Source organism: Eurosta solidaginis, chromosome 5 (genome assembly GCF_040869045.1).
Source record: "Eurosta solidaginis isolate ZX-2024a chromosome 5, ASM4086904v1, whole genome shotgun sequence".
NCBI classification, from domain to species: domain Eukaryota; kingdom Metazoa; phylum Arthropoda; class Insecta; order Diptera; family Tephritidae; genus Eurosta; species Eurosta solidaginis.
In genome coordinates this window covers 2693093-2709079 of record NC_090323.1, presented here as the reverse complement: position 1 = coordinate 2709079, position 15987 = coordinate 2693093, and the positions used below count along the sequence as shown (strand labels likewise).

Here is a 15987-nt window from a genome sequence, read left to right as displayed (position 1 = left end):
AGGTGTTGACTCTAATTGTTGGGGAACGGAACTCTTTCTTTCCTTGATTTTGTTTTGTTCGTCATCACTGTCAAACAAATCGTATTTGCTTCAATAATTTGTTTTTAATCGCAGTTCATTGATTTATCTTTGTACAAATCTTTTGTTTTACACACTAAAACATATCGTGGTTTTCAACAAAATTGTGTATTTACCAATTATAAAAAAAAAAAATTAACGACAAAATGCAAAATATGTAAAAACAATGTATTAAATTGCGAATGTGAGTATATATGAGGGTACAGCCTGGAAGAAGGAAAATTAAAATCTAATAAGAACTAGTCAAATTCAAGGTAATTATCGTACATACATTACATTTTTAATAAAAATTGCATAATAACCCCGATATTTCTTTATGGGATCAGCTTCAAAATGGCTAATGAGAATACGGAGGAGGCATTTATTATCTATCGGGAGGGTGTGGCTCAACAATTGCATTGGACTTCAGTGCCTGCATTTGCACGTCAACCAGCCGTGAGGCTATGTGCGGTGGATCAACCAGATTATCTTTTTGTACTCTTAGCTGATGGAACACTGTATATGGCAAATAAGTCCTTGCGATCTGGGGAATCACTTCAGCTACGATTGCATAGGACTAACATAGTAGATGTGGGTTATTGTCGGCATATGAGTCAGTTGTTTGTCGTTACAAATAAAGGAGACGTGGAAATGCAAGATATGAGGGAAAGTGACAATTTGAACTCACACATGCATTCATGGGAGACGCTATCTTTCGATCCCCTCGAACTGTCCGAGGAAGGCATAATCATTGAACGGATTTGCTGTGCGTCTCGTGGAGTTATTTTTGTAACACGTACAGGCGAACTTTATGCAATGGGAAGTTGTGGGGATGTATTTAATGCTGAAGTGCAACCCAAGCACTTGCGACTCATCGAAGAAAGCAAGGTGCTACTGGATATTGTAGCTGGCGATGAATTCTTTGTACTTTTACTGCAATGTGAATATCCAATACAAGATGATCCATTAGAATTACTTAGTAAAAAGCAACACCAAAACGCTTGTAAGTGTAGCACTTTCTTATGCTTATTATTTTCTATTACAAAAATGTTTTACTTCTACCTACATCAACTCCCTCTCCATTACCAGGTCGCCATAATATCGGAAATCAATTGGATGTTCAAAATTCTGCTTTTGAAGATTCGGCAGACAAAAAACCAGAACTGAGCTCCAATTCCTCGGTAAGATCATACAGCAGCACCAAATCGAGTCAAAATAACTTCGACCATAATCTTAAAGGAATTCTGAAGCAGGGCTATGCCCTCCTGCATACTCAAGTATGTACGTTTGGTGCTGAAAATGGTGGCCTTCTAGGCACTGGCGATCATATTAAACGCAACAGTGTAAACTACTTGCAAAAGTTGGAATCACTCGGAGTGTGTAGTGTTGCTGCAGGAAGGGAACATAGCGTTGCACGCACACTTGATGGTAGATTATTCCACTGGGGTCTTAACACGCAGCTGCAGCTGGATAATCAAAAAGATTTAACATACATCAGTTCCCCAACAGAACTAAATTTGGATAAAGCGGAATTGGAGGTGACTCAGAGGAATATACTCAATGCTTGCTGTGGCGACTTTCAAACTGTTCTTTTGAATGCCCGTGGCGAAGTACAACTAAAAGAACAGCAGCTGTCAAGTTTTGAGCAACACTTGCTAACGCTAAATATGCGGGATGCTACCAATCGTAAAACAATTCCTTTACTGCTTGCTACAGCCACTTACACCTTGCAGAATCGGCGTAAATTTCAACGTCAATATCATTCATATTACACTGGGCTTCAACATCAACTTAACCTTTTGCTTAGATATCGTCATCCCATACAGATGATTGAGCTATTCCAACAGAAGAGTACATCATTGGTGTTAAAACAGCTACAGCATATATGTCAGTGCTTTCACAAAATTTTGTGCATGGTCGCTTGCACGTTGCGTTCATTTGAGGATTTTTATCGCTCAGATTTCACAAATCCTGCAGAATTAGTATTTGTCCAACATTATCAGGAATGCATTGAATTGTTCACGCAGTACACTAAAGCTTACTGTGACCTTTACTCTGTTGATGGTTTTAGCGAAGCCACGAAATATTATAATAAATTATCAAGCATACCTTTATTACCAGGTCAACGTGACCATAATATTGATCTGGTAAGGATTTGCCAGCAGCCATTTCAAGTTTTCCCGCATTACGTGCAATTTCTAGAACAACTCATAAAAACGCGCACAGAGTTCAACGAACACCTTTTCGCTTGGGAAGGTTTTGCACGCCAGCAACGTATCGACTTGGAGCTGGCAGAGAATACTTTAGAATTTTGGCAGCGTAATGAACGGAATAGTAAAATACGACATTTTCGACGTAAACAAAGAAGAGTTATACTTACATCGACGACGGTTTCTTTGAAATTGGCTTACAATGCAATGAGTATGAGTATGTCAAGTCATACTTTTATTCTTTTCTCCGATTGCTTCTGTCAGGTCAGTGGGCAATTGTACACATACCCATTGGTTACATTATGGATTAAAATGGATAATGATACTGGTTTGCGCGTTACAACTCCAGAGCGCACATTTACTTTGCTGGCCCGTACACATCATGATAAAAAATTATGGTTTGAACAGATTGAGTCGGCTGTCAAAGCGGCGCTTGGACATTCATCTGATGTTAGACTACCGAGTGTGCGTACTACAGCGCACGTTTTTAGTCGTAGCCATGCCAAATATGCTGGTGTTCATGCTTATGGGCGTTGGCGCAACGGTGTTCTGCATGGAACCTGCTACCTTGAGTATCCTGATGGACGTGTCTATTTTGGGCAAATTCGAAATGGTGAAATAGAAGGTATAATAACCATTAACAGCTAACCAAATAAAGTTTTAAATTCCTCTTGTTTATTAATAGGCCATGGCAAAATGGTGATTCCTTCAGTTGGCCTCTATGAGGGTAACTTTAGAGCAGGAAAATTTCATGGTTATGGCATCTATGAGCTGAAAGAAAATGAAATATACGAAGGGCACTTCCGTGATGGGCAATTTCATGGGCATGGTATGCTGCGTAGCAATAGCTATACTTACGTAGGTGAATACCAGGCGAACGCCAAGTGTGGCTATGGCGTCTTGGACGATATGCTCACGGGAGACAAATACTTGGGCATGTTTGCTGACAACAAACGCGTGGGCGCAGGACTTTGTATTACGATGAACGGTGACTACTTTGAAGGTTTATTCGCAAACCATGAGCTAGCTGGCACTGGCATTGCAGTACTAGAAAACGACTATTACTACGAAGGTGAATTGTCGGTGCATGGACCAATAGGAAGTGGCACTTATTACATGCCCTCTAATATATCGGCTGAAGCTAAAGTGAATGTAAGAGAAGTATTTGCAGTATTTCTAGAAATGCTTATTCATTCTTATTTTGTGCAGGACGCTGGCTTGAATGAAAATGATGAGTTTGTTAATCGCCAAATGCTGGGAAATGTGCTAAGTGGCCAACTGAGCGGCACATGGCAGGATGTGCGTATTATTTCCGGCAGCATAGCAATGAATAGACACTTTTTCAAATATCCCAAGTAAACAAATTTGAATTTTTTTTGAGTTATCGTAATAGAAAGACGCATCTCAGTCATTCTGTTAATAAGGCCGTATCTGACTGAAGTCATTAAAAAAGTCGTATTCAAGAAGACCGGTTTTTTTTTGTAGCTTTGATATAATGGCTGGAACGTTTGATTCCACTGCCAGGTAATTCTTCAAACTTGACAAATAATTCAAAAATATTATTGTAGAATTAGTTCTTGACAAAAATTCAAATCTTGATATGCTTCGAATAATCTTGCAAAATTAAAAATGTTCTTGTGTTCTTATATTAATTATAGAAATAGTTCTTGACAAAAATTCCAAGCTTGATATTCTTCTTGTAAATCTTCTTCCTTGTTTTTATATCCAGTGCAAGTTGACCATTTAATTTTTTAAATAATATGTATATATATATGATATTTAATTATTTAAACAAAAAAAAAAAAAAATAATCGGATAAATGAAAAGAAACAGGTGGATACGACAAAGGAAAAAAAGGAACAACAACAACAACAAAGGAAAAAATAAAATTTTATAATTTCCTCAACAAGTTAAAAGGAATAATACTATCATTTATTAAAAATTAATTTTCACTTCACTAAAGAAGTTAATCAATTGAACTACTTTGGCAAGATTCATATTAATAAAAATATCATTAAAAGAAAAATTATTAATAAAAAGATCATATGAACTACTAATCTCATTCAAAAAACGACAAACAAAAGTCTTATGATATAAATCATCAATCAAACCACACCTACAATAAGGAGAACTGAAACTCCAATTTTGTGTAGATATGATTTATCATATGTGTAACCAGTTAAAATTCTGTTAATTCTTTTAATATCATAAGGAGACAAACTAATTTTACGAAACCAACAAAAGTTTTTCCTTTTATTAAAAATGGAAGCAAACAAACTTGGTTGATCCTTTAAATAAAAAGCATCAAAAATCATATTTCTTAAAAATTTTTGAGCCTCATCAATAGTGAATTTAACATTTTTAAAAAAGCCATCATAAATAGCCTTTTTAGCTAATTCATCAGCTTTCTCATTACCATAAATGCCAACATGATAGGTGTCCAAATAATATGTATGTTATCAAATTTGCTATCAATAATTTTCTTATGAATTCTAATAGCAATAGAATTAACAGTATTATTATTTTTTAAAATTTGACATGAAACTAAACTATCAGTAAAAATAACTACATTAGAGCAATTATTAACAAAGGCAACATCAATAGCTTCTTCAATGGCTAACAATTCACCAAAGAAGAAAAAGCTTTAAATGATAAATTAAAACAAACTTCTAATCCAATATTTAAATAAAAAATTCCACAACCAGTATTATCATCAGAAAGAGAAGCATCAGTATAAAAAATTGAAAAACTACGAGATTTATAATCATTTAAAATTTCATTATAATGATATTTAATAATATTATTTGGCAATAACGATTTTTTCATATGTAAAGTTTTATCAATAATTAACAAATTCGATCAAGAGAAATCATGAATAATCATATCAATATTATCAAAAGTTGACTTATATTCTTTATAAATAGAAGAATAGTTAGAATTACAATTCATATAATCAACAATAGAGGATTTAATTGGATCATTATAAGCAAAGATTTTAACTAATTCTTTAGTCATAAGCAATTTAGAACGTTCAATAGGTGGTAATTCATTTGATAAAGCATAAATGGTATGAATAGGTGTAGAAGAAGAGACTCCCAAACACCTTCTAAGAAATTTATTTTGTAAAGTGCGTATCTTAATAGAAGAAGAAGATGAAGTATTTACTAAAGATGTATTCGAGTATTCAATTTTAGATCTAACTAGGAATTTGTATAAATTCAGCGCTCTCTGAGGATGCAAACCAGACTTAATATTAGTTAAATATTTTAATAAATTTATATTTGGACTTGAATTTTTGACTATCATATCATAATGATCATTTACAGAAAGAGACTTATTTAAAATACCACCAAGGTTTTTAATAGAATTGACTTGAGATACAGTAATACCATTTACCACAACATTAACATCCTTTTTACAACCTTTACTAATACGCATAACTTTAGTTTTAGAAGCATTGAAAGATAAATTTAAAGAACATAAATTTGCAAATTCATTTAATTTATCTTGAAGATTTAAATTAGCATTTTCAAATTTGTTACCAGCAGATAAAATAAAGAAATCATCAGCAAATTGAAAAACAGAAGTACTACAGTCATTTAAATCATGAAATTTAGCAGTGTATATGTTAAATAAAATAGGAGATAAACAACTACCCTGTGGTAAACCATTAAAAATTTCAACATCATTATTAATTTTAAGTCTTCTGAAAGCTAACAAGTTAATAATCCAATTAATATATCCTATCTCAATATCAAACTCAAACAATAAATTTTTAAGAATACTAATATCGACACAATTATATGCATTACTAAAATCAGTCAAACAAAGAATAATATTTTTATTTTGACTTTTAAATATACTTCTTTCATGAAAAATATGATTAATACACATTGTTGCTGACCTCTTTTTTCTATAAGCAAAAGAAGTACTTGGAAATTTAGAATTTACCTCAAGAAAATTATATATTTTATTTTTAACACAAGCATTAATTATTTTAAGTGGAACAGAAATGAGAGCTATAGGTCTAAAATTACGAAAATCACTATTATCTTTATCTTTTTTTGGAATAGGGACTATTTTAATGTTTCTCCAATTATCTGGAATATTATTACTGAGAAAAATATCCGAAAGTGCAGTTTTAAAATTATTTAAAGTGTTACCAGAAAAAGCTTTAATCATTTTATAGGTAATTCTATCTAAACCAGCAGCAGAATCTCTAGTTTTCTTATTTAAAACATCAACAATACCATCATAAGAAAAAAGCCAAATTGATATCCATTTCAACACATTCATTTAAAGGCATACTCACAGAATTTTGATGCACTTGATCTTTTAACATATTCAAAAAACTTAAATTATCATCATTACACCATACAGAGTTTCTATTAACACTGAAATCACCCCTTAATGATTTAACGAAACGCCAAGCACTTTTATACCTTTATTAATGTCATCAATTTTACTATTAAAATTTTTTTTCTTAGCTTTTTTAACAACCTTTTTCCAATTTTTTTGTTGTTGAATCAACTCATCAAAATTTGATGGACTAGGAATAAGTTTAACTTTCTTATAAGCAATTTTTAAAAATCTAAAAGCTTTAGCAGTTTCATCAGTCCGCCAAACTTTTGGATTTTTCGAATGACTAACTGTATAAGTTGGCGGCCACCGTGGTGTTGGTAGCGTGCTCCGCCTATCACACCGTATGCCCTGGGTTCGCACCCCGGGCAAAAGCAACATCAAAATTTTAGAAATAAGGTTTTTCAATTAGAAGAAAATTTTTCTAAGCGGGGTCGCCCCCCGGCAGTGTTTGGCAAGCGCTCCGGGTGTTTTTCTGCCATGAAAAGCTCTCAGTTATTATTTAATCTAGAGTGAAAAATTTCATTTAAACATGCAATATCAATATCATTATTATTAATATAATATTCAATATAATCTGCATTGGCTTTAAGCGATTGGCAATTATATTGTAAGACCCTCATTTAAAAGGATTATGATTTGATAATAATTTTATTTTATTCTCGTCATAATTAGCTAAAACACTATCACATTTTGATTTTAATTTAAACAAGTAAGGAAGACTAAGTTCGGGTGTAACCGAACATTACATACACAGTTTAGAGCTGTGGAGACAAAGTAAGGGAAACTCACCATGTTGTAAAAAGAACCTAGGGTAACCCTGGAATGTGTTTGTATGACATGTGTATCAAATGGAAGGTATTAAAGAGTATTTTAAGAGGAAGTGGGACATAGTTCTATAGATGGACGCCATTTAGGGATATCGCCATAAAGGTGGACCAGGAGTGACTCTAGAATTTGTTTGTACGATATGGGTATCAAATGAAAGGTATTAATGAGTATTTTAAAAGGGCGTGGGCCCAAGTTCTATAGATGGACGCCTTTTCGAGATATCGCCATAAAGATGGACCAGGAGTGACTCTAGAATTTGTTTGTACGATATGAGTATAAAATGAAAGGTGTTAATGAGTATTTTAAGAGGGCGTGGGCCTTAGTTCTATATGTGGACGCCTTTTCGAGATATCGCCATAAAGGTGGACCAGCGGTGACTCTAGAATTTGTTTGTACTATATGGGTATCAAATCAAAGGTCTTAAGGAGTTTTTTAAAAGGGAGTGTGCCTTAGTTCTATTGGTGGATGCCTTTTCGGAATATCGTTATAAAAGTGGACCAGGGTTGACTCTAGAATGCGTTTGTACAATATGGGTATCAAACGAAAGGTGTTAATGAGTATTTTAAAAGGGCGTGGGCCTTAGTTCTATAGGTGGACGCCTTTTCGAGATATCGCCATAAAGGTGGGCCAGGGGTGACTCTAGAATTTGTTTGTACGATATGGGTATCAAATGAAAGGTGTTAATGAGTATATTAAAAGGGCGTGGGTCTTAGTTCTATATGTGGACGCCTTTTCAAGATATCGCCATAAAGGTGACCAGGGGTGACTCTAGAATTTGTTTGTACGATATGGGCATCAAATGAAAGGTGTTAATGAGTATTTTAAAAGGGCGTGGGCCTTAGTTCTATATGTGGACGCCTTTTCGAGATATCGCCATAAAGGTGGGCCAGGGGTGACTCTAGAATTTGTTTGTACGATATGGGTATCAAATGAAAGGTGTTAATGAGTATTTTAAAAGGGCGTGGGCCTTAGTTCTATATGTGGACAACTTTTCGAGATATCGCCATAAACGTGGACCAGGGGTGACTCTAGAACGTGTTTGTACGATATGGGTATCACATTAAAGGTATTAATGAGGGTTTTAAAAGGGAGTGGCCCTTAGTTGTATAGGTGAAGGCGTTTTCGAGATATCGACCAAAATGTGGACCAGGGTGATCCAGAACATCATCTGTCGGGTACCGCTAATTTATTTATATATGTAATACCACGAACAGTATTCCTTCCAAGATTCCAAGGTCTTTTGATTTCGCCCTGCAAAACTTTTTCATTTTCTTTTACTTAATATGGTAGGTGTCACACCCCTTTTACCAAGTTTTTTTCTAAAGTTATATTTTGCGTCAATAGACCAATACAATTACCATGTTTCATCCCGTTTTTCGTATTTGGTATATAATAATGGCATTTTTTTCATTTTTCGTAATTTTCGATATCGAAAAAGTGGGCGTGGTCATAGTCGGATTTCGGAAATTTTTTACACCAATACAAAATGAGTTCAGATAAGTACGTGAACTGAGTTTAGTAAAGATATATCGAGTTTTGCTCAAGTTATCATGTTCGCGGCCGAGCGGAAGGACAGACGGTCGACTGTGTATAAAAACTGGGCGTGGCTTCAACCGATTTCGCCCTTTTTCACAGAAAACAGTTATCGTCCTAGAATATAAGCCTCTACCAAATTTCACAAGGATTGGTAAATTTTTGTCCGACTTATGGCATTAAAAGTATCCTAGACAAATTAAATGAAAAAGGGTGGAGCCACGCCCATTTTGAAATTTTCTTTTATTTCTGTATTTTGTTGCAACATATCATTGCTGGAGTTGAATGTTGACATAATTTACTTATATACTGTAAAGATATTAACTTTTCTTTTAAAATTTGAATTAAAAAAAATTCTTTGTAAAAAGTGGGCGTGGTCGTTCTCCGATTTTGCTAATTTTTATTAAGCGGACATATAGTGATAAGAGTAACGTTCCTGCCAAATTTCATCATGATATCTTCAACGACTGCCAAATTACAGCTTGCAAAACTTCTAAATTACCTTCTTTTAAAAGTGGGCGGTGCCACGCCCATTGTCCAAAATTTTACTAGTTTTCTATTCTGCGTCATAAGTTCAACTCACCTACCAAGTTTCATCGCTTAATCCGTATTTGGTAATGAATCATCGCACCTTTTCGATTTTTCGAAAATTTCGATATCGAAGTGGGCGTGGTTATTGTCCGATATCGTTCATTTTAAATAGCGATCTGAGATGAGTGCCCAGGAACCTACATACCAAATTTCATCAAGATACCTCAAAATTTACTCAAGTTATCGTGTTAACGGACAGACGGACGGACGGACGGACAATGCTCAATCGAATTTTTTTTCGATACTGATGATTTTGATATATGGAAGTCTATATCTATCTCGATTCCTTTATACCTGTACAACCAACCGTTATCCAATCAAAATTAATATACTCTGTGAGCTCTGCTCAACTGAGTATAAAAAGTCATTCATTAATGAAGAATTTTGATTTTCAAGAGTTATTTTTTGAGTAAAAAGAATAAATTCTGAAAGAAGTTTCTCTTAACTCTGAAACAATGCCTTTTTGATATTCAAAAGTATTGTAAACTGGAATACTTTTTGATGAATTTGATCTATTATTTCTTGACACTTTTATTTTTGAATTTATAAAATTAACCCTTTCATCACCCTTACTAGCAATCTCAGAATATGATTTTTTTGTGAATGATTTATTTATTAACACATCCTTATCAATAAATTCATTCATAACATTTTCTATAGTTATAGTTGGAAAAACTTCATCATCAACAGATAAAATGTTGAATCTATTAGACCTTGGATAATAAATAACCAAAACATCCTTTCTAGAAAGCTTCTTCATGGTTCCGACTTGATTAATCATAACTTCTTTCGACCAAATTTCACATTTATCTTTATTTTTTGCATTATGACCAGATTTTCCACATAATATGCAAACATTGGCTTGACATGTAGAACTATTACATTCATTATTGCCACAAATAATACATCTTTTTTAGCTTTACATCTTAGTTGAGTATGTCCTAACCTGCCACAATTTAAACATTGTCTCAAAGGAGGAATATAAAAATCAACCTCCAATTTCGTGTATTCAAAAATTATGAATTTGGGTAGCTGATCTCCCGAAAAACCAATTTTAACAGAGGTAGTAGGATAACTTTCATTCTTCTCATTTTTGCGCAAAAATCTTTTAACAGAAACTATCGGAACTGCAGAAATAGCATCCTTTAAAATATCAATTTCATTATAACAGTGGGGAACACCCCTAATAACACCATAAAGCTCTAAAGCTGATTTGGGAATCAAGGACTTTAAACCTTTCTTCAATAGTATTTTATCCTTTACAAAAGTATTAGCAGATACGTATTTGTGAAGAAAAAAAAAAAAAGATTTCCCTACTGCAGTAATAGTTTCTATATCTGAAAACCTCAGACTTTTAATTTGACAATGTAATGATAACCCATTATTAAATTTTTCAGTCGTCATAGCCGTACACTCTGAAGAATCCACTAGAACAAAAATATCTCCTTTAAAAGATGGAGGATATAAAACTAATAAGAGAACATTATCATTACTAGTTACTTCTTCACCAGATAAATTAGAAATATTATTATCAACAAAAGTAGTTTCATTAACATCAGTAACAGTATTGTTAATTGCAGAGTTATCATTAACAGAATTGGGAGGAGTAGCTACATCAATATCGATATCAATATCTTTTTCATAGATATTACCCACTCAGCATTTAGCAGTTATCATACAATTGAACAAAATAAATAAAAAAAAATTAATACTTTTGATGATGAAAAACTAAAAAGCATTTTTCGATCACTTTTTGGAATCATTTTTGAAGTCCTTTAATGACTAAATTTTAATATTTCCTAAAAACCAACAACAAGAATAATAAAATATGCTTACCTTTGATGATCAATAACTGAATATAGTTTTTCAATCACATTTTGGAATCATATTTGAATCAAATGTGTTTACTTTAGGTGATCAGAAATTTGTAATCACTTTTCATTCAGCTTTCTGAATCTTTTATGAATATATTTGTTGACTGAATAATGAATTTTATACTTGTTGAAATTTTACTTTTCATTAAAAATTTTATTTTTTTCACATACACATATTTTTTCAATGATGAAGCTAAGAAAAAATATATAAAAATGTTATTATTTATGCAAAAGATATTCTTCAAGACAAAAATAATGTAATGCTGCTCTTGAACGAAGATTTCCCAAACCATTTCTCCCCTTCAGCTTCCCAGAAAATACATAATGATTGGTCCATATACACAGGTTGTGAGCTATTTGAACCCCAGGTAAGTGAAACTATCTTGACATACCTGGATACGGCTTCAAAATCCCGTATCGTAACCGTATTTTAAGATGCAGACGGTAATGCTGATGTTGGATGTTGTAGTCGCAGGTGTATATCGGTCAAGTTTGTTTGCGAGTTAGCTGTGGTTCGAATAGCTCACTTTCGCATGCTTTCTTCCCCTGATGAAATAAGATTATTATGTAGTATCTTATTTTGAATGAGATATGAAGAATAAATGCATTATAATGGCATTCAAAAATGATTCAAAAATCTCAACCAAAACAATTGAAATATATTCACGAATATGATCAGAAAATGACTGCGAAAAGCAGTCAAATATTACTCTAAAACTATTAAAGGTCAATTTTACAATGATATCAAATATGAATACAAAGCGTTTCGAAATAGGAATCATAAATGATTATTCAAGAATAATCACATTTGTGGTATATTTTTCTCCCGACGATACGTTAATTTTCGAACAGAAAATGCTTTTAAATTTGAACGTTTTTAATCATCTTGGGGTATGATATTTAAATATTTTTTGATCAAAATTTTCAAAAAATGCTGGTAGGGAATTCTCCATAGCTGAATTCCTTAGTGAATCACACATATGATTATTATTACCAAATTTTATTAGACCTTTTTTTGATAATTCACAAAAATTTGACACATTTGTGACATTATTAATTTTATTTTTTTTTGACTGACTAGCATCATCTACTACATCAGCGAAGGACGCCACCGACTTAAGAGACGGGGACGTCATAACACGTTTGCCCTTTTAAGGGGCTTTAAAAACGAATTTTTTAAGTTTTTTAATTTCTAAAACAAATCAAACAAAAAATGTAACAAACAACAATATAGAAGGTACCAAGGATATCCACAGAATGAGGATAATCCTTCAATAAAAAAAAAAACACCAAAGTAACTCATCAGATCAACACACAAATCGCAGAAATCAGTTTAGTAAATTATATCAATGCAAAGAAACACTAAAAAATCAGTACATGTATATCACAAAAGAAGAACAAATCAAAAAAAATTTATTCAATTTCTTATATTTTTTTTCTCCGTAATGAAAATTTAATTTTTTAACGATCCACCTTGCTTCAAAATTCAAAAGAAGAAGACCTGTTAAAATTTGTTATTGGAAAATTATTTTGCTGTCAAAAAAGCTTTGAATTTAACTTAATTGATTGGCTTTTTACAATTCGCGAAAGATTTGTAAATTGGTAAACCGGAATAAACATAGATTTATGTGTGTTCTATATTATAGTGTAGTATTTTAAGTAGGTAACGAATTTTGAAAAGAAATTAAACTAAATTTAGTTCGTATCTCTTCTGTCAAAAATTACTTTATTTCAATTACAACATTTTTAAGTGGCCTCCTGATATTCGGCTTCATTAACTGAATATCTGAGAATACGTCCTTTTTAACGAAACTTTAAAGTTGCGATCTTTCTATTAAGATCGGTCGTTTTTTTCGAATTACTTATTTTTAATCACTAATTTTATTAATCCACTTAGATCTATAGGTTCACTTGTGGTAGATGATAGCCGTAAATGGCGCTCGCTCTTTGAGAATTTCGAAGAGGAAGTAGCCGGTAGTTATGCTGGAAACCATAGTAACAAATCTGATGGCAATATGACCACTACCAAGACACTGTGGCAACGCATAGCTTCGTATATTCATGCGCAACGTGAGCGTGAGCGTACTCTAGAGCAACAAGATAGTATATATAATTCGACAAGGAGTTATTTCGCTAAAAATATATCATTAGGCTTTTCCAGCAGTTTTGATAAGCTTAGCCTCAATTCCACAAACAGCTTACTTAACACCGCTAAGTCAAGCATCTTAGATTTAAGCAGCAGTCTGACAGATTCGCGTCGTTCTCATTCACAAGAAACGCTGTACGATGCTGAATACAGTGACCATGGTAGCGTTTGGGGCGCACAAAGCTTCACGCACTACAATAATGAAGATAATAACTCAATCAATGGTTTATTTAACGCGCCAATCAACAATTGGATGCATGACACAAATACTCCTAGCTTGAGCTCATCATTTGATAGTTTACTAAATATAAGCGAGAGTTTTAATAATAATAGGTAAAACGTTATGCATTACAAGTAAAAATTAAACACATATGTAGTTAACAAATTTATTTTAACAGCTTTACTTCACAAAACGATATGGAAATTGTACCCCATTTCGGTATCACTTCACTCACAGAGCATGATGTATCCGCCATCAAAGATTATCTGCAACAAGCGTTTAAGGATCGCTATCATCCCTTATACTTGTTGAATCAACGTATTGCGAATTGTTTCTATACTTCATATGGTTGCTGGAAGGTAAAGCCCACACCCATACTAGCGAGACAAGCAATGCGCGAATGGGAATCCATTTCGAAGCGTGTATATAAGTTTGTACAGAAAATGTTTCCGGCATTGCCCGATGATTACTGCTTAGTACAGAATTCACGCGAAGTAGTGTCACATATCACCTTAATATATCCAATCGTATTAAGCGAAGGTATATATTCGACATTATTTGTATTATATGCGAATAAATGTAGTGTGAAGGATGAAATGTATAGACAAAATCTACTTTATTCTGATAAACTTAAGGACGATGAGTTGGCTACTTGCTTGGGGCTGGATAGGTACTACGACTATTAACATAGTTATTGGTGCATATTATTAAATATTTGTATTATATCCTTTTCTAGTTCCTTGTTGCCGATAGTAAAACATGCATGCTACGCCGAGGCAATTCAAACCTTAAAGCAGCTCAAAGAAAAGTATAGTCCAAAAGAGATGTTAACTGTGATAGAACATTGCATTCAACAAATTACCGATGCACACAAAACTATAGCAAGAGGTTCGTAATATTTGAGTGAAGTATAATAATGGACCTACTTATAAATTTAGCTTATTTTACTTATTAGTGAATACTGTGATATTGGCCGCCGATGGCATGATGCCACTCACCCTATTTTTGGTGCTACGTGCGGCAGTGCCGCACTTAGGCGCTGAATTGGCGTTATTGGATGATTTGACGGGAGGTAGTAATTTTCAATTTGAAATGAATGGCATTGCTGGCTATTGCTATACCACACTAAAGGTAAGAACTAACTATTAATTATAGTTATGTATTAATTTCTTTTACATTTCAATAATAACCTCAAGGCTGCATATGAGCATATCACCGCTATGCCCCTAAATAAGACGTAATGCAGCTCACACAACATCAATGGTAGACGAAACTTTTTGTAACACCACCAAATTCTTCTTATATAATTTAAAACCATATTTTCCGTACCAAAATAACTCTTAAAGATGTATAGTAATAGTCAATAAGTATGAAATGTTTACTTGTAAAAAGCAAAACTTGCAATGTTAAATGTCCTGTGAATATAAAGTTAGTTATTACTAATACCATTAGCTCAAGCCAAACAATTTTAATGTATTAATTTTATTTATGTCGGTTGATAAGATCTTATCTCAGCTGCTAGCTTGAATACGTTCTATCTCAGTAAATAGAGTTTAGTTCAACAAAACGCCATCTTAGCTAATGGGCCTATATTACTATGAATTCTATATTTTGGAACCGGATTGTGTAATTTTGGAGCTAAGCTCCGAAAGCGGTCGATTTAATAGCAAATTGTAAATATTTGCTTAGAGAGATCGGCTCGAGCTCGCGGCATAATCACTCTTTAATTCTTTATATACTCCAACTATTTAGTTAAACCTATATAAAATAAAACACGTATATTCAATTATGGTATTAGTTATAAGATATATTGATTCACCCATAGTAAATATATTATAAGCGTGAGCATTCCACGAATTAAGAGGTAATAAGTTTGTGAATTTTAATTGACAAAGGAGGGATGTGTTACAGTTATATAAATTTAGAAGGAAATAATGTGTTATATATATATTGATTGATTTTCAAATCGACCATATATGTGTCAGTAAAAGATGGATCCAATCTTTACTGGATGTTAGGAGCAAACGAAGCGCAGAAATAGGCTCCGACCACTATCTTGTAATAGCCGAAATGCGGCTGCAGCTCTCAAAAGTTGTACGCAACAACACTACTGGAAGGGAAAAATTTCAAGTTAACAGGCTGCAAGAAGACAACACGAAATCAAAC

General features: G+C 33.2%; 1 protein-coding gene across 1 annotated transcript; it reads left to right on the top strand.

Moving 5' to 3' along the window:
* The first annotated feature begins 79 nt into the window (after positions 1-79).
* Als2 (Amyotrophic lateral sclerosis 2) lies at positions 80-15692 on the top strand. Its single transcript, XM_067789712.1, has 10 exons — positions 80-332; positions 405-1060; positions 1147-2892; positions 2953-3419; positions 3477-3622; positions 13353-13934; positions 14000-14491; positions 14558-14709; positions 14777-14952; positions 15018-15692. Exons 2-10 carry the CDS (start codon positions 412-414, stop codon positions 15060-15062), a joined length of 4455 nt encoding a protein of 1484 aa, XP_067645813.1. The 5' UTR covers positions 80-332; positions 405-411; the 3' UTR covers positions 15063-15692.
* The last annotated feature ends 295 nt before the right edge of the window (positions 15693-15987 follow it).